This window comes from Colius striatus, chromosome 4, assembly GCF_028858725.1.
Source record: "Colius striatus isolate bColStr4 chromosome 4, bColStr4.1.hap1, whole genome shotgun sequence".
Taxonomy (NCBI): Eukaryota; Metazoa; Chordata; class Aves; order Coliiformes; family Coliidae; genus Colius; species Colius striatus.
Window position 1 is genome coordinate 8,324,663 of NC_084762.1, and position 25,476 is coordinate 8,350,138.

Sequence of the window (25,476 nt, forward strand, 5' to 3'; positions counted from 1 at the left end):
TAATTTATGATATATATAAATACTATATGTAATTAATATACTTTTAAAATACAGTTAACATCTAATCAATGAATAATTAATGCTTCAATTCTTTTTTTCAATAACTCACAAATTATTTATTCTTTCTCCAACATTCCTGATCACAAGTGAAAAAGCTTCTACTAAGAAAATACTTTCCCCTCAGCTCCAAATCTTCAGCAATTTATAATGTTTTCCAGAACATATAAATAAACATATAATTCTACTGCTTTTCCTTCAGTTGTCAAGTGTTAAACTCGTAAAGAAACAGTGTTGGCTCCATTGCATTGATTTATTTCATTGAGCAGTATTTTTGAACAAGAACTTGAGGGTAAGTTTCTTCTAGCTTCAGATATGTAAAGTGTAACTTAAAAGAGTGAGGTGATTTAGGTACATTTAAATGTTAGTTGTCCAATTATGATACTGGTTACAATTTTAATTGCAAGAAAGAAAAAAAACACATCAATGTGAACATTCTTCACTGATTTATCAATACTACCTGGGCTGGATAAGTAGAAAGAAACTCAGTCATCTGGAAACTAGTTTCCTGGATGTGTGCAGCTGCCTCACGAATAATATGATGCAGTGACAGTTGGGATTCCTTTAACAGGGAATTGAGCCAAACTTCCACATTACCTTCAGCCATTACAGGTCTAGTCAGCTCTACAGTCTCACCCTCTCGTGAGCTAATCGACAATATACGATCATATATCTAACAAAAGCAAAGCAAGAGCATTTTGTGTTTATAGATTTATTGTTACCTTTACCATAGCTGTCCCATTTCCCCATCATCACTCCATTTAACTTATTCAGGTAACTAATACATTATACCAATCTCTTAACAACAATTAAATCTTTACTTTTGGTGTGCAGAAAGGCTTTAAACATAACACTGTCATCTGATCAAGTAGACAAAGACCAATACATCATCAGTTTCTGAATTTCACTTAATTTCAGTGATAACATACACTTTACAATCACAATAAAGGAAACCTTCCCCTGTTACTGGTGGGTTGATATACTAAGAAAATGTATAGCCTTATAATCAGAAATAATGGACACACAAAAGTGAAGCAATGTGATCAAAGACATTTCAAATGTACAGGGAGGTAATGAATTTCTAAGAATGTACATACAAGGGGAAAAAAACCCATTTGTTGACATCTGTTCTTTTAAAGGTTATAAGAAATTGTTCTTAAGTCAGTATGTTTGTAGGAATATTAAGGATAAACCAGAAAGGGGTGAGAGACTAGCTACACATAATCCAAAAATGAATGAAAAAGTATGAATACAGGTCATCTTAAGACACAGATATGCTCATAAAGAATCAGAAGCTTATCTGAGAGGATGATAGTCTATGTTAAGCCAGAGAAGAAAGTTCAGTACCTGGGTGTTTTTTTCAGAAACCTAAGGACTGGGGCAAATATCTGTTTCATTTGTTATTTGATATAGGGTTTCCCTATTATAGAAATGAGGATTGAAAATTATATCTTAAATGAAGAAAGCCTATGCAGCATCAAATAGTTGATGAGCTTGGTAAAACAGCTCTATGTCCTACACATTGTCCTACACATTTCTTATTTAGCAAGTATCATGTATTATTAATGTAACATCAAGGTGCAGGAAGTACATACCTTTGCATGGAACCTGACAGTTTTAATGTTGTCAAAGACATTCAGCAGATGTGCCTGTATATTGTGAGAGTCTGATGCCTGGCCAAGAATTTCTAAGAGAGCTGGATCTGACACAAAAAAGAATCTTGGAAATAGAAGGCGTTTTTTCTCCAGGTATCTACATTTTTAAAAAAATGATGGCAGGGAGTTAAATGGCAAGTGAGTTAGGTTAATATTTTCCTCCTTTCCTCTTGAAAGACACAATTTCTCACAATGTATCTTTGTGGGGTTTAGTAGTGACAATGACAACAAATCTTATCCACCATACCTCTGTGTTAAGCACTTGTTTTGATGTAACTCTTTTAGCATCAGAAATCATTTCATGGAAAGTTTCTACAATTTGCTATAATGTAAGCCCCAGTAAAAAGAAAAGAAAAGAAAGCTAAATAAAATGGTTTACATTATGTCTGTTACTTGCTATTTGGGTCTCATGCCAAATTTCTCCCAGATCTGTGAAAAGTCCAAATAGATCATGCAGCTCTAGACTGCCTTCTGGATTGAACTTAGGCTGCCACAAACTTTGGTTTCAGCAGAGACAGTGAGAGACAGCTTAGTCACAAATTAAACACAGATCAGTGAGTTCTTAGCAATTTCTTTGGAGATGTTGTATCATTCTGCTAGCTTGTTTCCTCATTCAATCAAATTCTTTAAGAAAGAGCATGGTCTTTGTAAAGTCCACAAGACAGTTGTCAAGCAATTGCCCTTTACCTAGTTACACGTTTCACAACCATCTGCACAAGATTGTGGTCTTGTAGTGATCTTACCCTGTAAGTGACTTCTGACAGATTTCAAGTTGTTCTAGTAAATGTGGAAGCAACTGTCCCATGATTTCATCTCCAATGCAGCACTGAACAACATTAGGTGTTTCATGAGCTCGAGTCATGATCCTCACCCAGGATTTATCAATGTTAGAGAAACGCTTTGCTTCCTGTTGAAATGTGACGATCAATGTGGAAGACAAGAGATGGAGGAAGGATGAGAGAAGAGACAAAAGGAAGCTGCTTGAAGAACTGGCATCCAATATCCTTCTCACTATTAATCCTATGTCCAAATTCTAAAGATTTTTCATCTCAGAAAAACATAAAACTTTCCGCTTACACAATGCAGCTTATTTTATACTTGACTGTCAAGTCTGTTATTTACTTACTCTTTCAATCAGTCTTACAGTAAAAGACAGAAAATTCATGTTTGAATTGCATGCTTCAAACCTGAAGACTTTTTTTTCTAAAAAGTGAAGTCAGTTTTTAATTTGAAAAGCTATGTAGGAAAGTTTAAGATAAAGATTCCTAGATGCTGCTAGGCTAGTGGTAGGTAAAACTAAGCTAGCCCAACTAGGCTAGGCTACTACTAGGCTACTTACTGGTTAACAATTTTACAGTTTAGAAATAAAAATACCACCAGCCTCACAAAATTTTATCACTTTCCAACTCAATGCTTCACCCAATCCTTAGTAAGATAAATTTTGTTAAGTACCAGAAAACTGAAGTTTATGTTACTGCATCAAGTACGACATCACAAGTTTTATTCTTAAAGCATAGAAAGCCAAACTAAAAAAAGCATGTCTGAAAACCTTTGGAAGCTGCTTTGCTATGTCACCACCAACAAACACAGCTTCTAAATAAATCCACAAGTTTTGCACAGTCATCCAGTTCTCAATTATATCTGTTGTGTTAGAAAGATAGTGCACCCATTTCTGAATCTGTGTCTTGAAGGGAGTGTTGTATCTATAAGAAAAAGAAGATATTTGCTTTTTTTGAAGAAGGAAGCAAGTCTCTTGAAAGCCAGCACATTATTCATAAGGATAAGGAATCATTTCACTACATGTATCTTTGCCAAGTGCAACTATGAAAAACTATACTTGACTCAATCCAGCTAGTTAGCACCTATAAATCAAATCAGCTCTAACTTGCTGCTTTGTACACACAGCTCTGATCCAACAAAAGCTGAATAAGTGCAAGATTTCAATTTCATTTTAAGGTAAAGTGGTTTCTAAAAGGGACTATGCAACATCTTGACAGCTGCAAAACTCCTAGAGGTGCTTATAAACTGAACTCTTCCTTTTGAACATCTGCCTGATGATCAGGTTCTGTGTTCCTTATTTTATCTGCAGGCTTTGGCACATGAAATCAAAGAAACCGAGCTCATTTTAACTGAGATTTTCAGCACCTTCAGCATAAGGCAGAGATCTGTCAGAGGGGGCAGAGTAGCAGTGCCTGTAATGCCTGTAGTACATCTGACACAGTCAGGCAGTGTTCCCCTTTATGCTCATCACCATATTCCTGCACAGACAAAAACTATCCAGCTGATTATTCAGGAAGTCTGAACTACATCCACACGTGTGGTAAGCAAGATCTCAGTATTTATCCAGGTATTTATTCTCCTTCTCTTCTGTGCAATATTTGTTCAACAAAACAAAGCCACTTGCTAATATTTTTCTCTCTCCCCCATCACGCCCAACCTCAATTTTCCTGTTACCTGTTACTCATGAGAGAGCCAAGAACCATCAAGCTGTCCTCCATGGTAGCAATTGTTTCTGATGTGCTGTCACCTCTTAAAAGAAGTTCCCCACGGCTTTTAAAGTTTGCAAAAATAAATGTTTTGTTGTCCCATTCAGCTATCACTTGTTTTAACTTCTGCTCAATGTCTCTCTCCTTCACAGCACTTATGCAGATATCCTTTTAAATAAATAGGATATTAATACAAGTTATGAATGGCTCAAGTTGACAGTATGCAAACCTATTTTCTTTAACCCTTGTAAGGCCAACGAGCCTTCCACTTTATAAAGTGGAAATATCTAGACATACAAACACTATAGCTAATAATCTGTATACCATGTATTGATAAGGTCAACTTTGAGGGGAGTAAAAGAATAATCATAGAATCATAGAATGGTACTGGTTGGAAGGGACATTTAGAGATCATCTAGTCCAACCCTCCTGCAGAAGTAGGTTCACCTAGATCAGGTCGCATAGGAACATGTCCAGGCGGGTCTTGAAGACCTCCAAGGAAGGAGCCTCCACACCCTCCCTGGGCAGCCTGTGCCAGGGCTCCCTCACCCTCACAGTAAAAGAGGGGGTTTTTATATTTAAATGGAACCTTTTGTGTTCCAGCTTCATCCCATTACCCCTTGTCCTGTTGCTAGATACAATAGAAAAATGGGATATGGTTACTTTTTGTATCTTTGAAGTTGCAAAGCAAACACCCTTACAAATTAGCTCCTGGATCAAGATTTTTTATAAGCTGACATCAATAGGTGTTATTATTTTATACAGAAGGTTAAAGTAATAGTCCATTTCTCTGTTGTTTCTTTAGAAATATTCTGCTTTCCTGCTTACTACTGTTACTCCTATACTGAGCAGACTGGTTTGTGTGGTGCATCCATTTCTTCATACACAATACCTCGATTTCCTCTTTATATCTTAATAGTGGAGCTTCCATGATATTCCTCAGTTTGAATATTTCACTTTCCACATCGAAGTTGTGTTCAGTGAGATCTGTAATTTGCTTCCAGTGCCGAGGCATCATTGCTTTACTTGACATTCGCTCGAGCAAAGGGCAACATTCACTGAAGTCCTCAATGGTCTTCTTTAGGTCAAAAAAAGCCTGCCATTCCTTGACACCTCGAGGAAGTTTACGGCATCTACACAGAAATCATGTGACCATTTTCAAACAGATTGAAACGTTCTTTCTGTTACCCATTTCATCACAACATATGATTTTAACATACCTTCCAAATTCAGGTTACCTGTATATTGAAGATGCTCTGTGTGATTCTGTATAAGAGAAAATTTGTTTCCAGTCTATTTCATTGACTCATAGCTGGGCAGGCATCTACAACTTCCACTTAAGGAGTGTAGCTGCAAAATTCTAATAAACTCTCTCCAAGCAACCTTTAAAAACAATTGAACTGCTTTACATCTTGATTTCACCTTTTGATGAGGCTCATGACACGCAATGCTCTGCACTCTAGAAAAAAAACTCTGTTCCTCAGAACATGCAGGTTTAATTCTTTAAATCATTTGATTCCTTGTTTGATGAAAAGCTCATCTTGTATGCATGCAGGGTATCCCATTTTGTGGGAAATCTATTCAGCAATTCATTAAGTTGCCTTAGACATCTAGGGTGAATCTGTCTCTCATGAATATTACAGCAAACAAGTGAAATTTTTGTTCATGAACAAAATAAATAGCATTTTTAACATATATTCCAATCTCATTTTAATTAACAAAGAAGCTCTCTGAGGAACAATAATTCTCAACATTTAGAGTCTAAACAGGCTCCTTTATTTTGTGAAGTTGGTAATGGATATACTTTTCAATTAAAATTCATATTTTTCATGTTTCAGTGAACAAATACATGCTCAGATATGATTATTGGTGCTAGTGGATTATAATCATAATTCAGAACAAAAGTGTTTTAGACATCTTTATCACAACAGCAGTTTCTCACCTGTTCTGAAACTCCAGAAGTTCACTGTTAATTTTTCCAATGTCTAATTCTGACCAAAGAATATCGTAGTAGCTGCTGACTGTGCCAATGACACTGTTATATAGATCATAGAGTTTTTGTAACAGATTCAGTTGCTTCTTTATTTCAAGCAGCTGAGGATACCGAGTAACAGGCAAACCGAAAAGATCTTCCCCGTCAGTATAAGTAAGGTATCTCCGAAAAAGATTATCAAATCGATTCTAAGAAAGACAGAGAAAAGGATTAAATTAAATGAAATAAGTTCATATTCAAGATCTAGCATCATGGTTAGAGCTGCATTAGTGATTAAAATTTAGTAAACACTAGATGCATCACTTACAACATCAACAACAGTTTGGACAATAACTTTTAGTTAGTTTGGAGCTACATCTTTAGAAGTTTGCAGGGAGGCCGTTTACTCCATGTGACAGTGACAGAACAATAAATGCTACAGGTGGAGGTAGAGTATGACATGCAAAGAAAAGAAATATGGATGCAACAAATTCTACCTCTCCATGTATGCTGTGTAACTTATTGCAGGGTTGAAGTAAGAATTACTACTGTTTACGCAGCAAATCAAAACAAAATTTGTCAATTACATTGTAGCTGAGGCAACACAGTAGAAAGCCAAATGAACAGCATTATGAGAAAAGGAAAATCATTTGAAGTCATCGTTACAGGAATAGAAATTAATCACATTTCAACAGGAAAAATAGTCAGTTCAAATGAATATCTTGAATAATATTTTAGGGGGAAAAAAAGAGGCGAAGATTAGGTAGAATTCTATTCATGAGGAAAAAAACACAATATTGAACACAGTAACAGCCTATAGCCAAATACATTAAACTTGACAGTAGACTCTCATTTGAATACTTGAATCCAATTATTATTACTTATTATACATGCAGCCTCTCTCTTAGATATTAAAATCCTAATTTTAACCAGAATTCCTCACAAATGAATAGAAAAAAATGTCAATTATCTTTCATTGAGGATAACAGACTTTGCCCAATCTGTAACCCTAGTTATCAATGAAAATTAGTTTAACTACTCCAATTTGCTCTCAGAGCCTTCAGGTGTTAGTTTATTTGCAATAAGTATTAAGGAACATCTTAGAATTAACAGTACCTGAAACATAGTAAGCCTGTCACTGGCTTCCTGAGGCTCTAAACCAACCACCATTGGCCCATTCTAAAAAAAAAATAAAATAATAAAGTAAATAGAGACTTTAGAGGGTGAAAATAGCCACAACTTATTCTAGTCATTGTTTTCTAACTGCTAAACTCAAACATTTTTGCAGGTGCAGGATCTCATCCCTACATCAGATAACAACTAAGCCAAGAGAACACAGTTACTTACTAGAACAAGTACTTTATTTTAAAAAATAACCATATTAATAAAGAAGATAATTAATTATCTTTTAAAAAGAGAAGCTTTCATACTACTGTAAAACATAGGCAATGATATCTCCATTTAAAGTAAAAATCTGCATTACTTTGAAGATGATACAAGATTGGTTCAGCTTGGCTCATTTATATTCTACTGAGAAGAAATATAAGAGCTTGAGTCATTTGTACTTATATCCAAAATCTAATGCTTCTTACATTGTAACATAATTTCTCATTAATTCAAATCTTTACATTTGCTCATATTAACTAGTTGTTTTTCATAAGCCTTAAATGTCTCAAGTCTTAATCTTCAAGAGCTAATTACTGGCATTACATACTTTGGTCACATACAAAAGATAGCTAAAGCCTGCCTTGTACTGAAACACAGCACTGCATTAACAAGAATAAAAATATTCTTCAGGCAGTAGAGGCACATCCTATTAATCAGGTCCACAAACTTTTCCTGCTCCTCAAAAATTCCTCTAAGACAATATACCACAAACACTTGCCTGATCATAATCTGAATAGAACTGTGCACACTCTTCAGTAAAAGTCTTCACAGTGCTAATAAGCTCTCCTCTGAAGTTTGGCTGCAAAGTAACAAGCTCATTCTGCACTTCATTTGCACGGACTAGCAGTTTTTCCCAAGAGTAGTGTAAAGTATCCACCTTCTCTGTCTCTTCCTTGGCCACAAGTAGATTATATTTGCTTAACATAGCATAGGATTCCTGTCAGGAGGTTGGATCAAGGCACACAAATAGGTAACCAAACATTATTTTATACGTTGACATATGAAATAACATATGTATGCTAAGATTTTAAAATGTTAACAGACAGATTCTTTGTTGTGGGGGGAAAAAAAAAAGATCTGTCCTTTTTGCACTGCAATTGTCAAAATCTAGCAAATGAATGTCAAATTAGAGGCAATATCAAAATGAAAATTATCTAGTTTTCCTTACATTTCACAGTGTTTTGCTTTCTGATAGAGTATTTATCCCAGTGCAATCTGCTTCCCTCAAAACTATTTCCATTTAAAATACTTCTTCAGTCTACAGATGGTTGTTTCATTTTAATGAAAATATTTTTCTGATCCATACCTTCAGTTATCTACTATGACCCAAGCTGAATATTATAGGAGGTAAGCCATGAGAAAGCATCTTAGCATAGGCCTTCAAGCTTTAATTCCATAAAGATCTTTAAGACCTACTTCATGTTTTCAACAGAAAATAATTAGAGAAACACATCAAAAGTCACTGCAGCTAATCTGTTGCAACTGGAACCATTAACATGACTTAGGGGAAAAAAATATTCTAAGGAACGTCTAGTCAATTGTGTATTTTGCCAAACTGCAGTATGCTTAAAGCCATACTCTGGCCAGTAATGCAGAGAAATAGTTACTCTCTGGTTTTAATTCTGCCATTTGACCAGAAGCTCCTACATTGTCATATGTTCACCAAGTGTATTCTGGTAAGCGAACTTCAAGGAAGTGAATTTCTTTATACTTATTTCAACCCATGTTATAACTGACAAATCAATTGCTCTCACACATTCTCATACAATTTGCCTAACATGAGTTTTTACCTTTCTGTAGGCTAAACTAAAAAACAATAAGAAGAGGAAAATCAATGCTTTTCATACACAGACATCTTCCACAAAGTACCAATGCTTTTTTGCATTAAATATCCATATTCTCATCAACTTCTTACCTAAATTATTCAGTTATTCGCTAAACCACCTCTCACTTCTATAGGCTTACATTAGTCAAGATCAGAGTTCCACTCAAAAAGAAGGTTTGCATGAAGATAACAGGTCTGTCACATATCAAATCACACCTTTTCAAAGTGCACCGTTAGGCTTCAGCTCAGAAAAAAACTGCTCCGTTAAAACTGTACCCATACATGCAACATTCCCATTAACTACCTCAATAGGCCCAACTTGGGAGTCTATGGAGATCTGTAGTTCTCTGATCTCTTTTAAAGCTGACATGGCTATTCTTATATCATCCAGGTCCTTGATGGGGCGATTTAGCTTCTTGCCAGTTTCCTCTATGAAAGTGAAAACTGCTTCCATCTGTGTTCGGTACTTCTTATTACAATGACACCCCAGCAGTGTCACCCAGGCTTTGGTTTCTGCTCTCAGTGCTATCTTCAAATCAGCTAAAAACATTGAATAATAAATAGATGTTTAAATATTCTAGATAACTTTTAAGATGCACTTTTAATCTTTCACTCCCAGTTCTGTTTTTTCAGTCTAACTATCCACGTACAGAGAAGATAAAATCATGTTGACATCTTTGAGTGGTTCATAGGTTTATAGGATTGCTTACAATTCAGGACGGTTCTCCTCCTGATCTTCTGAGAATATATCATCTTTTCCTACTGGAAAGATGAGGCTCAATTCCATACTTGTTATCTTGTTCAGTTATTATTATACACATTTCCATCCAATTAACAAATTGGTTAATATTGTTATCTAAGTCTAAAATGTTTTCAAAAGTTAATCTATAAAAAAATATGTGGAGGGGGAAAGTAGGAGTCTGATTATGGAAGGTGAAGAAACAGTTTGATCTGGTATTTAATGAAATCAAATGACCCATCAACCATTTAATTTTCATAAGCCTTATCTGTGGCATTAGTGGAATCAAGTGACAAACATGTAGATAGAAAATTGAAATCTTTCTGAGTTGCTGCCCAATTTTGCGACAATCCAGTCCATTTCTCTAAAGCTCTGTAATTAAATTAAAATGTCTTCCTCACAGTTCTCAACAGAACACTCAAAAAATCAATACCAACACAAGTAGTACATAAAATTGTAGCTGGTTACAAGTTCAACTGCTACCTATCTATTTCCTGTGCAGATTTCTTTGTGATTGTGTGTATTCCTTTCAACACAGTGCCTCTTCCCATGCTTAGATCTCATAACTGGATGATCTGTTTGGTTTGCTGAATACTAGAACTACCTCGCATCCAATGAGTTTCAAAAGCCACCTGGATTCTCTTGTTCTTTGCCTTACAATATAATGAAAGACATTTAGTTGACACTCTTTCCTAATGAAGAAAACATTCTTCTTCCTCAGATTTCACATCCACTGCAAACTATATCAGTTGCCTGCATTTCTTATAATCTATCATAGTTCCTGACTTAAGCTACAAAAAAAGTAAGATTCGAGGCTTGGATTTCATGGCAAAAAGGGAACTGACACCACCACGCATGTTTCACTTAGCTAACTATGTTAAATAGAAGGCCTCTTGGCTGTCTCATTACATGCAACCAGGCAAGGAGAAAGGTACATAACTGTGTCATCTTATCCTCATAAAAATATGTGCCAATGGGTGTTAGTGACAAAAGGTCAGGGAAACATTTATCATCAATCCCATAAACGAGTGGAAGTAACTAGATGAGGGAAGAAACTCCAGCTGAGACTCAGATATCCTTCTGTGTACAGTTTTGTTTCTATGCCTTTACAGCCAAAACCACAAACAGCCATTCTCTCTCTTTCTATTTTCCTTCTTTAACCTTGCTCATCCATCCAAAACTAAACACCACCTCTCCTTCCTGCAGGAGTCAGAAAGTATATGTCCCTAGAGAGAAGTGGAAAGCTGAACTCTACCAGTGTACAGTGCAATAGCTCCCACGCAGATGTACTCAGGCTCAGAATTGATTTTCAGCTCCAAGTCTAGGAAATGTAGAATTTCAGATTCAAATTCATAGAGTAATGGATTTCCCCTCAATAATTCATCAATAGTTTCCTCCTTGTCTCTCTGCCATATATGGCGGTAACAACTAAAACTCTCCAAAGCTGTAAGAACTTCCTGAAACACAGTAGAAGTTAAAAGAAAGACTCTCAGCATTGTATGTACAGCATAACTGTGATTTCTTAGTATCTGTCTGTTAGAATACATTAAGAACTCCATAGTTCCACTAAACAAAAAGCTGTTGGTAAATTTACACTAAAGCAAGTTTCATTACCAATCACAAGCCTTGCCAGGAACCATATGCTTCTCATTCAATTTGTCAAATCATTATTTTCCAATTAGGTGATTCTTAAGTCAATGAAACCCTAGGAATTGGTGGGAAGTGAAATACTTATTTAATGCTAGGATACAGTACCCTAACGCTAGGACACAGGATATCCCCTGACGCTAGGATACAGTAATGGAAACCATGGCACAACCTCATAAGAACAGCAGTAACTCAATTCATTCTCAAATAATGAAGTTATGAGATAAATTTTGTAACATATATGACATTGGTCATGTTAATGTTAAATTATACACCCAATTCAGGTATCTTTGAGTTGAGCATCATTTGAGGAACGTGAAACAGAGTTCTTTTTCCGGTTCTCAGGAGTTGAAAACGTTGAAGTTATATCATCATCACTTCAGCTAATTACATAAGCAAATAAGAAGTGACTATTACTAGAGATAATCCACATTGTGACTTATGATAAACATAGTGCTTGCAGGCATTTGAACCAAGCTAAATGATAAAAGTTCCCAATACAAAATACTGAGTACCAAAACACCAAGATAACTGTCTACCATTACTGATTGCACCTCAGACTTCAGCACAAGCCTGTACATCATTCTGTTAGTTATACTTTAGTACCACTGAAGTTACAAGGCTCTGAATCAAAACTTTAAACCTGGCAAGGCAGTTTCCACTTTATTGCCCAAGGATAGTAAAAGTAATACATTAATATCCTTTGGATAGTCATATTAAATTAACATCTCAATTGTCTCACCCTTTTTGTAGAGTTAATAGCAGTGCTGAGTAAAGATACTAATTTAATAATTTCTTTGTTCTCTGAAACGCTCTTGAAGTAGTTCTGGCTTTGCACCGAATCAGACAAACTGAGTGATGCTGCATCTGACAGGCTGTCTATAAAGGCAGATTCAAATACAAAAGCAGTCTTAGAACACACATATTTAGGTCAAGTAAATTCCTATAGACAAAAACTAATGACTCATTTTTCAATAAACATGCATTTTCAAGTTAAGTATTCTTATTAGTCAAAAAGAGAACTTGCAGTCTAGGTGGCAAACATAATTCCCACAAATTCATAAACCACTCCAGTTTAGGAAACTTGCTTAATCTAGGTACTCTGTCAAATTTGGAACATGTTTCCCTCCAATCTTTCAGATATAATCTTTCCTATTCTCTCACCCCTCCCCAAGGTCTATCTTGTCCACTTCAGCTAAGTAATTTTACTGATATGTCAACATTGATAAATTCATAAGTTTATTATCTTTATCTTATTTTTCAAAAATAATGTGGGATAGATCACAACTGACAATTTGAAATACAAATTAATGTGAAATCTAAGGTGATCACAGTCACTTCTCAAAAGGGAAGAAAGATAAAGGGAAGATTTATTAGTTAGCAAATGCCCACAAGATTGAACTCATCATCATTTCCTATTTCATCTCAGGTAACAGAAATTCTTAGTTTTGAAAGAACAATTTCATTTTTTTAGCTAGTTCTAGTATTATTTTCCTACTTTTTAGATGTATAAGAGGGAGTTAACCTAAACAGACTCCATAAGCCTCTGAGCTAATCTGAAAGACTTAAACTGGTAGCTCATGGCTTGGATGGACATACACTGTGTTAAGTGGAAAACTGTATGAGTGAGCCCAGAGAGTGGCGGTGAATGGACTTAAATCCAGTTGTTGGCAAGTCACTACTGGTGTTCCCCAGGGCTCAATGTTGTGGTCTATTCTTTTTAACATTTTTATCAGTGATCTGGATGAGGGGATCAAATGCACCCTCAGTAAGTTTGCTGATGATATGAAGCTAGGTGGATGCGTAGATCTACTTGAGGGCAAGGAAAGTCCTACAGAGGGACCTAGACAGGCTGTTCTCAGTGATGTCGAATGATAGGACAAGGGACAATGGGTACAAGCTGGAACACAAGAGGTTCCAAAGAAATACAAGGAAGAATTTCTTCACTGTGAGGGTGAGGGAGCACTGGAACAGGCTGCTCAGATGGGTTGTGGATGCTCCTTCTCTGCAGACATTCAAAACCCACCTGGATGAGTTCCTGTGTGACCTACTCTAGGTGGTCCTGCTCTGGCAGGGAGGTTGGACTGGATGATCTTTTGAGGCACCTTCCAGCCCTTGTGATTCTGTGATTCTTTTTAGAAATTTTAGTCTATTCAATCCTTTAAATACAATCCTCTCTCCATCAATACTGCAATTTATATAAGCATTTCTATTCAATACCAAGTCTTAAGTTCAACTTATCCTTATTAAAGGAATTTCAGCACAAGGTTTAAGATGCCATTTGAACATGCCAAGTTACAACCCACACTGGTAAATCATCAAAGATCTTTTGCGTATGAATAGTGACTATAATTGTTTTCAAACTCATTCACAATATCTACACTGCTGCTGAAGCTGATACGCTAACAGCTTTCACCTGCTGGAGGTAGAACCCAAAGCAGTGTAACTCTGAGAAGCACAAAAAATTCTACTCACTCAAATCCACACAAATACAAGTATCTTCAGGAAAGCTTGGTTTCTAATCAGAAAGATAAGCTCTGGCATTGTTATGATATCCTATTCCTTCCTTGAGGTAGTTTAAAATCTATTAAGTCTTCATTCTACCACTTTAATGCATTTTTTATTTAATATCCTTTAACGCATTCTGTATGTCACATTTACCTAACATTTAAATTGAGTGATGTCAGAGTTTATCATTACCATAGATGTTTTTCTTTCCAGTCTCTCTCATTCCATCATCAGAATCACTGTCTCTGCTCTCATAGTTCAACATGGCCACTTTTCTCTCTAACATTTTCTTCTGGGGAAGAATGAAAAATTCATTGTCCATTTCCAGTAGTTTTGAAACATCAGTTTTAAGTAAGGCTGTTAAAAACACACAAACCTTAGACATTCTCTCCTTGCTCCACTGTCCAACTCCTTTCATTACTTTCACAATACTATCTACAGCTTTATTAAGAGTCTGCTGTACCTCATCCAAAGAGGGTGTCATGATGATGTTAGGGATAGCTAGGTTAATGCTAGTCCTAATTATAGGATGAGCACTTTTTTTCTGCTTAGAAGCACTGTGATTTTCTAAACAAAAAGGAAGAAAAAAACAAACAAGGTCATACACATTTTTTTCAAGACATCAAACCAGGCATTGCAATGCTATAAACTAATATGTATTCTAATGTTGAGATTCCCAAGACAACTGGGAAACACTAGAGCAGTGCTATGAAGCTCCTCTTCAACTTGTTCTGTGCAAATAAACTCTATTTAATTGAACACTTTTTCTGGCTTTTACTCCCAGTCAGAATGTTAAACTGGACACAAAAACTCTTTAGAATCTCATAATATTTTATGCCTTATATGCTACAGAAAACAAATACAAATGTCTTCATATTTTTTTCTTTAAAGTATATAAAGAGAACACACTTAAATGTGTGTATAGAAATGTATAGAAAGACCTGAAAGCAATCAGTTAGAGAAAGAGAACACATCTCCTTCTCTGTTGTTTTTTCTTACAATTTTATGTAAAAGTCAAGGTGAAACAGTTAACCACTTATCAAGTCCAGATCAAAATATCCGGCTTCAGAACAAGATAGTCAGTCCTAGGAGAAAGAGCATCACAGTGACACACTCCTAATCTCACAGAAAAATAAGTTCCTTTGGAAATATACCACGTTATCAATTATGATTTAACAAGGCATCTTATTCAAACTCCTTTTGTTTTACTTTTGTTTTGTTTTTTTTATTTTTAATAGGCTTACATTTACATATTTCTTTTTATAGGCTATGAAAGCAAAGTATTGCAATATGGCCACCTAAGTAGTTGATCATGGAAGGTGCATGAATGTGCTTCCGTATGGTCTCCAGAGTGCTTCGAGTGACTTTCAAAAGGGCATCAATATTACACTGATTGAAGTAGGAAAGCAGTTCATTGACATCTTCCTCCAACTTTTCTACATCTGCCCTCTTCCTCTTTGCTGGAGGAGACAGTCCAGCCCATATCGCACTGTAACTGTGGGAGGAACTCAAGCTTTTTGATCTTCTTTCTTCATCTGGTGCTGAAACATCATAAAGCTCATTAGAAAAAGTGACTTAAAGGATTTGAAAACACAATAAAGCAACATCTCCACAGGTGTCTAAAATATAACTAAATTCTACAGTCCTACTCCTATGCACCTTCTCTACTCAGTAGAAATTGGCATGATTATCAACAAGTTTGGATGTTATATTTCATATTCTTTCTCTAGGAAGCCCAGCAATTAACCAAGGCCTCTAAGTCTCTCCTTCTGTGACATTAACATTTCAACACACAAGTTAAAGTGATAATATGGACTTCTTTTGCAGATGATAAACAATTGTTAGATGATCCATTATCCAGGCAAATTCAAACAAAAGTCTTCAGCTCTTAGATATATATTGATACTTCAGTCAGATAAGGTACAATATCCCCCAACACATATTATCAGCATGTAAAAGAAACATAATCACAAAGCTACTACACAATCTACTTACCTGTATTTTTTCCCCTTGTTTCACCAGTGGGTACAACTGACTTACCTTCTTTATTGACCTGTACCTCAGTGTCAAGTAACATATGAATCAGCTCATTAACAGCATCTTCCACCAGTGAGCTTTTTAAATGTAAAGTCCGAGAACCTTTTATACAGAGCTCCTGTTATAAAACCAAAACAAACGTATGTTCTTATCTTCCCAGTCCTTATGACTATTTAACAGTCATAGCTGCCTTTATTAAGACAAATGTCAAGGCCTCAGATTTGTGAAAAACAAGATCAATACACAACATTATTTTTAAATTGGTTTGTTCCAAACTGTTGACTGTTGGATTCCTTGTTGTGCTAAACAAAACATCATAAATATCTTTCAAAATTGTTGTGGCTTGTTTCCTAGATGTCATGACTCATTCACAGTTAATGCCATGAATCAATGTTTCTAAAGCCTAGTTCTATCAAAGCACTCCCACAAAAAAGTGCTCCTTAATTTTCTAAACTTTCCCATGTAGAATCTTATTTAAAGACACTAACAAGTAACAATGGCTAAAAAGACACTGTGAGAGAGGAAGGACATTTGAGGGATATCAAAGCTTAAAAGAAATGCCATATAGTAGTTGCCTTAACATTAATAAGCTCAGGAAAGAACACCTTAGCTCAGACTTTTTTGCATTTGGTATTTTTATCCCCTCTTAAGTTTCCAGCCAAGGACGTGAGGGTCTCCTTACTTCAGTTTCCCATTATATGCTCTGTTACCTCCACACTGGTTTCATCTCATAAAAAGGGGGAAAATATCTTGATTCAAAGTCATTGAGCTCTTTTTTATGAAACATTTATCTAATAACCTTAGTCTTTTGGAGAAATTCCTCACAGCTCAGTGGTTCATCTTCTGGCAACTTACAGAGTGTCACTCTGTTCATTTCTTGAAGGACGGCATCAATTCGAAATTCAACCAAGTCATTCACTTGATCAAGCAACAACTCCAGCCCAGCTTTTGAAGTAAACAGAAGATTCAAGACAAGTATAAAGGCCTGAAACAACAGTCTGTGCAGAGTTCTGCTGAAATCTTTACTTCAGCAAACTATTCATACTCCATTTTATATGAATGCTGCATCTTAACCAGATTACTTCAGACATCTAAACTTTTCTAGCAAGCTTCACCACTGAAATAGTAATTAATTTTTTGCATACCATATGCTATCCATATCCTAAAAGACAGTAGACAAAATATTATCAATTTATATAAAATGAGCTTAAAAGTATATTCCTTTCAAACACAAAAGACATTAAAATTGAATTGAGGTCCAGAGATAGTTATCCTACAGCTTGAATTAGTTACCACTTGAAGAATCTATCAGCAACAGAAACTTCTGGTAAATAAAACGTATCTTTAACAAAAATTGTTAGAAGTCAAATAATAGTTAGGAGAAAACAATCATTAGAATTTTCACAATTTAATAGCAGTTTGCCTTCCAATGCTGAAAATGAAATAGCAATGAAGTACTCATTCCATTCTCAAACTACTTGAATTACTCAGAGTACAATTGAGAGTAACGTCAAGTCAGCAGCTAAAACGCATTTTTATTTTCCATTTCAACTCAAGAAAATTCTCACTATAACTACATATAGAATTTCAAAAAAACAAATCTGTTTAATGTAGTAATTAACCTGAAGCAAAAGAATCTTGGTATATTCAGAAACAACATCCATCTCAGTGCAATCTTGTGGTAATCTTTCAAAAAGACTGCAAGCTCATCTGTTTCCTAAAGCTGTTGCCCAAGATGTGTCTGCATTAGTTTTAAAGAGATTGGTGTTAAGAAAAAAAAAAGGTTAAAATGAAAGGCTAATGAGTAGTGACAGTGTCAATTCAGTCCAGTTATTACTCCCTTGAAATGGGGTGGAGAGGCAGGCAGTACCTGGTGCTCAGTTGTTGGCTGAGGTTAAACCATGACATAAGCTTAATAATATAACTGGCATTTGTGTAAAAATAAACAAGTATAAAATAATGACAGTAACTTACCTAGCTTGTAAGAAACATGTTTAATATACTTCTCAACATTCAAGGATGTCCAGGTCAGAAATATCAGACCTGGCTGGATGGCAGCATCTACATTTGCTAACCGAGGAGCCATCAGTTGTTCAATAGGGTGTTGTATTTTCAGTTTAATTCTTTTATATTCTGCCAGCATCGACTGAAAGAAAGAGAGAATGAAAGTACTAGTTCACATACATTGATTTGAACATCTTGACATACACATATTAATCACAAATCAAGAAAATTCCTCTGGCTGTACATCACTGAAATTCTTTAAAAATTTAGTTGTTTGGTCAATTATTTTTTATGTAAGTTCATTATTTCTTGTTCTTTATAATAATGCAAGTACTACTTCATATGGAATATCATCTTTGTAGATTATACTGCTTTGGCTGGGATGGAGTTAACTTTCTTCATAGTGGCTAACATGGTGTCACATTCTAGATTTGTGACCAAAACAGTTCTGGTAACACTGGAATGTTTTCGCTACTGTTGAACAGTGCCCATACAACACTGAGGTCTTTTCTAAAACTCACAGCACCCCAGCAGCAAGTAGGCTGGGAACACACAAGACACTGGGAGGGAACACAGTCAGTAGCTGGCCAAAGGAATATCTCATACCTATGGCATCATGCTTAAAAATAAAAGCTGAGGGAAGAAGAAGAAGGAAGGAGGACATTCAGAGCTACAGTGGTTTTCTTCCCAAATAATGGTAATACAGCTCTGCTTTCCTGGAGATGACTAAAACCAGCCTGCCAATGGGAAGTAATAAATTAATTCCTTATTTTGCTTTGCTTGCACATGCAATTTTTACTTTGACAACTAAATTTTCTTTCCCTCAACCCACAAGTTTTCTCTTTTAGCCTTTGGATTCTCTCTTCCATCCCACTGAGGAAGTGAGTGAGCATCTGTATGATGCTTAGCTTGCTACCAGGACTAAACCACAACATAGAAAAACGCTTGCAAATTTCAATCGCTAAATGGATATACCAGGAGACAAAAAGCCCATAGGGAAAAAAATGCATCTAAGTGAACTTTTCAGCAGTTTTATTAGACCAGTCTTACCAGAACTTTAATAAGCTGTATGGTTTCTAATGCATCTTTAACCTACTAATACATTTTCACACTTTTCACATGCATATAACAATCTTTGCAATAACTTTATTACTCAATATGACTTTTTCTCATTTCAGAATCAAGCAGCCCTTTGGAGCTAATAGTTTTCTGGACACCTATCTTTGAATCCTCATCTTGAGAACCTTGCCTGCTCATAGGCAGACAAAATGATCCGAACAATTTACAAAATGAGAGAAAGGAAAGTTTTAGCTGCTCTTTTAGATTATTCCACAAACAACCTTGTGTAAAACTGATGCAGGATCTATGCTGCTAGTTGCTGGATGCTTCACATTTTTTGAAGGCACATGACCTGTTCTTTCCACCCAGCTACCCTCTCAAAACCAACCGTGTCCAATTTTGATTCCAATACTGGGTAAGAGATCAATTGCTTATTATTTAGAAAGTAAGCAACACAGTAAGACATCTTGTAAGCCTCCTTTCCTCCCCATCCTCATTGCTTTCACAAGCTCTGCAGAGCTTCCCTAAACCCATGCATCTTTGAAGTGGCTTCACAGAAAACACAAAGCCAAGAGACTGCCTCAAGACAGCCATAGAGATAAAAAATAGATTAGCTAATATTTTCTTAATACATAATAACTGATCTTCCTTCTTTCTCTTCTGTATTTCTAAAAGCTAGACATCTTAATGTACACTCCACATAAATAAAATACTAAAAAAAACCCACATGTAACTTGCTGATAATCTTCTTATACCAGTCTCTGCTCTGTTGAATAACACTTGCAAGTGGTGGGATTTCGAGGCACATGTGAGCCATGCAATCTGTTTCTCTGATTAAAGTTAATATTTGAGGGTCAAAATTCACAAATAATTCTCCTGTTTCTGGATCTTTTACCAAGAGAGGTGCTTGAAGTCCTCTTTCAGTTAGTTCAACCTGCAGGAAACAAAGTCAGCATTTCTGATCAGACAAGACAGTACAATGAAATACTTTGGTTTGGACATAAATATCACTTTGACAGACACTGAAATCAGGCACTACTGACAAATATTGATATGGGATAAACCAAAATGAAATTTTATTAATCCAATCTATATGCACTCAAATGCTTAGCAGTCACATTAACTGTTCTCTATCCAATAGACATTTTCCTGCTGGTTCTCAGCTATAATAAACTGCATTCATTCCACAGTCCATCATCAAAAGCTAAGTGTTCCTGTGTGACCTGATCTAGGTGGACCTGCTTTGGCAGGAGGATTGGACTAGATGATCTCTAAAGGTGCCTTCCAACCCCTACCATTCTGTGATTCTGTGATTCTATGATTCTATGACTTTCTTTCTTCAATCCTCTTAAATCTGAACTCTCATCCTTAAAACTTATTGTACATTCAGCAATAAGGCTGCACACAACCTTCTCGAGGTACAAAAGTTTTCTTGAATGCTTCAGACACTTTTTGAATAAAACTTATTCACATTGCTCCTTTCACTTGTTTTCTACTACCTAACATACAGCAGCACTCCAGTCTTAATGAAACTCCCAATTATATCCAGCCTCTGCATAAATTTTTAGGACAACTTAAACTAATGTTTACTGTAGATTTTTTTAAATTCTTCAAAGGGAGGTCTAATCCCACTATTGGCTTAACTACCTTATTTGAATATTGGAATGCCATTTGTTCTCCTTGTGATTGGAAGGGAGAGGATTCATAAGACCACCACGCACTGAAAAATTGGCTGAAACCATCCCTGGAGGTGTTTAAGAGACGGTTGGATGTTGCACTTAGGGAAACGGTCTAGTGGTTGATACGGCTGGGACAAAGGCTGCACTCGATCTTAAAGGTCTCTTCCAGCCAAAACGATTCTATGATTCTAAGTCATGCCTTAGGTAGGACAACTTTCCTACATGAAAATCTTGGCTGTTATTCCTATTTTCCAGTTGTCCTCTTGCTGACATAATTTGATTGTCCTTTATTTCCTTTCTCAAATTTCATGCATCACGTTATATTGAGGTGGAGCTTGGTTTTAAGCAGTAGCTTAATAGCCCATTGATTTTTTTCAGTGTAGTTTTTTTCTTTTTTTTAATAGAACACACACTGAACATTTGCACTTCCTTTCAATGTCTAAACCACAGTTGACTGCACTGTTTGCTTCAGCTGTATCACATATTATTGTGACACTTTGCACAGCATTTTTCAAGAAATCGCCTAATCAAGTTTTGCCAGTGAAGTTGTCATGCTCTGCCCACTAGGATCAAAGTCACTCTGCACAGCTGCCTTAAACAGGAGATGAGTTTATTTCTGCAAAGCTCACCAGAAAATCTTACTGCACTCTTGTTTGGACTTCAGACTCATTATTCACACTATAAGTCTCTTCCTTTCTCATTTGTGCTTTTCATGCAGTTTTCATTATTATGGAAACAACAATCGGTAAGAGAAACAAAGGGTACACTGAAGGCACAAATCTTAACACTGCCACAGAATTATAGTAACTTTCATATTTCCTGGTATTTTATTATTTTAGTATGTCCAGGTTGAACATTATTGGCTATAGCTCAAAAATATTGTCTTTCAATTTTATGCTGTTTAAAAAGTGGATAAACAAGGTGGTAACTATCCAGTAGCAAACAGGCAAAAGTGGAAAACAATATTCAGAAAGACCAGAAAGTGTCACTAAGCTTAACTGTTTCCTCTATACAGGAGAATAAAAAGTAGTAGGAGCTACAGCCCTATTTCTGTTGCATTAGTATTCCCACAGGACGCTTGTCCCCCGCTTCCCCCCCCCCCCCCTCGTTTTTCTTTTGTTCAGAAGTAGAGCAGGAGCTCCACCTTGTGTGCTGTGATACTCATGTCCATATCCATCTGCACTCCAGTGGCCAAGAGAGAAGACTACTGAACAGTAGTCACAGTTTTTGCCATACATGGTAGAAAAGTGCATCAGTGTTAAAGCAAGATACATTTTCCATGTATTTTCAAGGCATGTGTGCTCATTTCACAAACTTGAAATCAACCTGCCCTTATTCCCACCTAATGAGTATAAGGTCAGAGCAGGCTCTGGAAGTTTAGATGGTTGCCAATAGACTGCTATAGCAGAAACTAGACCCTTGCTTTTAGCATAGATCAGAATCAGATCACAGATCATCATGCTTTTGCAAAGAAAGGCACCAGTTCAGGGGATATTCCTTGAACGTTACAGTCATTTTGTAAAAGATGAAAGAAGAATGTACTTGACTGCTCCATCAAAACATGCTACACATCAGAAAATTTAATCACTAGGTCAATCATCTAGCCAAAGAAGATGGTGTAGTCTCATAAGAAGCATACATCCTCCTTAGTCTTTATAGATCAGTTAGGGAATACAGCTTAAAAGTCTCCAGGCAGGGAAAGGGTATCCACAGCAGGTACAATGCATGGAAACCTACCATTAGCATGCTTGAAATGATGGAGGTATCCAGCACAGTACATGCATCAAATCAGAAACTAAGTCCAAGACAGAAACACTAAACAAGAGCCAAAATCTTCCTTTTTCATAAAACATGAGTTACACAAATACCATACCAGCTCTCTGTGAAGAACTTATGAAATCAAAGATGGACTTCTCAAGTTACCAGAATAAGCATCTGAAATCAAAGACATTTCTATGTACAACCATGACAAGTTTCATTACTGCCCAGGAGGAGGCTCAATTACATAGAGGCCAACAGAACTTAGATCTGATGTAGCTGAAACATAATCTATAATGAAAGAACAGTTGAAGTAGTACTCTTCAGGTCCCTTAATCCCCAACTGATAGTTAACACCAGATTAATCATCAATAACATATATGCAGATGCTAAGGCAGCCTGAATATAGTATATTATAACAATCTCTAATATTGAAGTCGCTTGTCCTGTTTTAATATACCAAATTGGCACAAGCTTTCTCACTTACAGTATCAATCCAATCCAATGATCCTTCAAACTTTCCTGGCAAATACGAGTGTGAAAGGGGAAGAAAGAGTCAAGAAAACTTAGTATATTCACACTGGACAAGAGTGGTACACATGGTACAAAAGCTGGGGCTAAGCTCCAAGAAGAGGAGGCAGATGCATTGCTATTTGTGCCCCCACTTTCAAAACAATAATCTGGAAATCCTGATCCTCTTTTTTGAAATTTGAAATGCTGAGCCAAATTTTTCTACAACTTACTCTTCGGTATGTCAACAAAGAAACTGAGGTGGAAAATATCCCAATAAAATAGCAGAAACTTGCAGAGATTTCAATGCTATAATGTAGTCCCTGCAGAAGCCATATGAAGTAATATGAAGGCATTCAGAGAGCACAAATGTACAGAGGAAGTATAGAGATGTACAAAGAGGGCAAAATCCATCAGGTGAGATTTAGAACTTCAGGTAAACCATGTTTTCTGAAGTAAACTCAGGCTACAAAGTATTCTGCCTTAGCAAATGGTTGATGGGAAACAAAATGACTCTGTACTCTCACTGGAATGGAGTTAATTTTCTTCATAGCAGTTTGGATGCCGCTGTGTTTCAGATCTGTAATTAAACCAAGAGGGAGGTTCTTCTCCCTCTCTACTCTGCCCTGGTGAGGCATCATCTGGAGTACTGTGTCCAGTTCTGGGCTCCTCAGCTCAAGAGGGACAGGAAAGTGCTGGAGAGAGTCCAGTGCAGGGCCACCAAGATGATCAGGGGAATGGAACATCTTTCATATGAGGAAAGGCTGCGGGAACTGAGGCTGTTTAGTGTGGAGAAGAGGAGACTGAGGGGTGACCTTATTAACATTTATAAACATCTAAAGGGTAGGTGTCAGGAGGTTGGGACATCCCTCTTTTCTATAGTAGCTAGCAACAGGACAAGGGTTAATGGGATGAAGCTGAAACACAAAAAGTTCCACTTAAATATAAGAAAAAACTATTTCACTGTGAGCTGAGGGAGCCCTGGCACAGGCTGCCCAGAGGGGTTGTGGAGTCTCCTTCCTTGGAGGTCTTCAAGACCCGCCTGGGCATGTTCCTATGCAACCTGATCTAGGTGAACCTGCTTCTGCAGGGGGGTTGGACTAGATGATCTCTAAAGGTCCCTTCCAACCCCTGCCATTCTATGATTCTATGACAAAGAGGCAGCTAAGGCTATCACTGAACTTTTGTTATACATTTCCATAATAAATATTTTCCATTGTAACTTCTTAGTTATAATGTACAGGCACTGCACAGACACTCTCAGTACAGGTAGTGTTTATCAATAGACACACTTTCTTCTAAAGTACCTTTTTTTATTCCTTCTCTCATCCTAAGTTTAAAGCTCAGCATACCTAACTACTGCTATTAACCAGAGATTCCTTCACACTGCTCTAACTCAGTGGATCACTGAGATCTGAGAAAAAAAAAGGAATCCAACCTGGTCAGAAAAGCCAGATGTTATTAGTCTACCAACAACAAACATTCATTTTAAAAGAAACATCCTAATCAAAATAGTCCTGTTTACCTGCTGAAGCCATCCCCTGTGGTAGATCACCTCAAACTCCATCAGAACCTTTGCTACTTTGTTGTAGTTGCGGATTATGCCTTTGCCATCTGGTGTTTGCAGAACAGTCGCGTGCCTCTGGAAAGCCTCCATGGGCTCCTGGATCCTATGGAATAGGTGGCGTGCCCACAAGATCTTACCAGCTATTGGAGGCAGATTACGAGCCAGTGGAGGGTCATGCTTCTGTCTAGTGTAGATCTTACAGACCGTTTCGATGTCATGACCATAGTTTTGAAGTACTTGTTGATACTTTTCATCAATGCCAAGATTTGGGATTTGCAATCTGCTTAGAAAAGTAATAATCATCAAAAAGGTTCCTTTGATACTTCTGACATATTATTGGAAAATACAGTCATTCCAGATTCCCTTGCATTCTTTGGGAAATAACTACTTTAGTGGCAGAGTTTCCACTGAAGCTTGAACAAATGTTGTCATAATCTCATTCTGAGCAACCAAGATTTAGACCAGATGATAAAAGTTTGCAAGTAAGTCTACACATTTTCTGTTTTGCCACTGTTTCCAAACACTGTGCTAAAATTATGTGCAGCAAACTGTAACCAATCCACCACTAACAGTCTACTCCATTACACAGAAAATTCTAAGAAAATTGATGCAATAAAGACTGAGGCTGCTTTACAACAATGAATTTATCAAGATGAATTTCACTGTTTCCTAATGAAAGCATTTTACTTTCTCTCCTAACTCCACTGTGGTAACAAATTAATGTCATTGTTCAAGGACAAAGCTAAGGCAAATATTCTAACAGTCAGAAAGTATTCCTGTGCTTATGTTAATTTTGAAACATGAAG

General features: G+C 36.5%; 1 protein-coding gene across 1 annotated transcript in view; it reads right to left on the reverse strand.

Moving 5' to 3' along the window:
• The window catches only part of DNAH5 (dynein axonemal heavy chain 5), a 107,344-nt gene that overhangs the window by 60,739 nt on the left and 21,129 nt on the right, over positions 1–25,476 (reverse strand). The window contains exons 14-33 of the mRNA XM_061994820.1: positions 24,629–24,950; positions 19,884–20,090; positions 18,068–18,239; positions 16,893–17,038; positions 16,052–16,211; positions 15,355–15,630; positions 14,433–14,623; positions 14,249–14,348; positions 12,291–12,415; positions 11,157–11,358; positions 9,467–9,702; positions 8,056–8,274; positions 7,287–7,349; positions 6,141–6,379; positions 5,091–5,331; positions 4,167–4,366; positions 3,262–3,415; positions 2,456–2,619; positions 1,653–1,809; positions 518–730 (exon numbers count right to left, since the gene is read on the reverse strand). Coding sequence (XP_061850804.1) covers positions 518–730; positions 1,653–1,809; positions 2,456–2,619; positions 3,262–3,415; positions 4,167–4,366; positions 5,091–5,331; positions 6,141–6,379; positions 7,287–7,349; positions 8,056–8,274; positions 9,467–9,702; positions 11,157–11,358; positions 12,291–12,415; positions 14,249–14,348; positions 14,433–14,623; positions 15,355–15,630; positions 16,052–16,211; positions 16,893–17,038; positions 18,068–18,239; positions 19,884–20,090; positions 24,629–24,950 — 3,787 coding nt within the window. The remainder of the gene's footprint in view (positions 1–517; positions 731–1,652; positions 1,810–2,455; positions 2,620–3,261; positions 3,416–4,166; positions 4,367–5,090; positions 5,332–6,140; positions 6,380–7,286; positions 7,350–8,055; positions 8,275–9,466; positions 9,703–11,156; positions 11,359–12,290; positions 12,416–14,248; positions 14,349–14,432; positions 14,624–15,354; positions 15,631–16,051; positions 16,212–16,892; positions 17,039–18,067; positions 18,240–19,883; positions 20,091–24,628; positions 24,951–25,476) is intronic.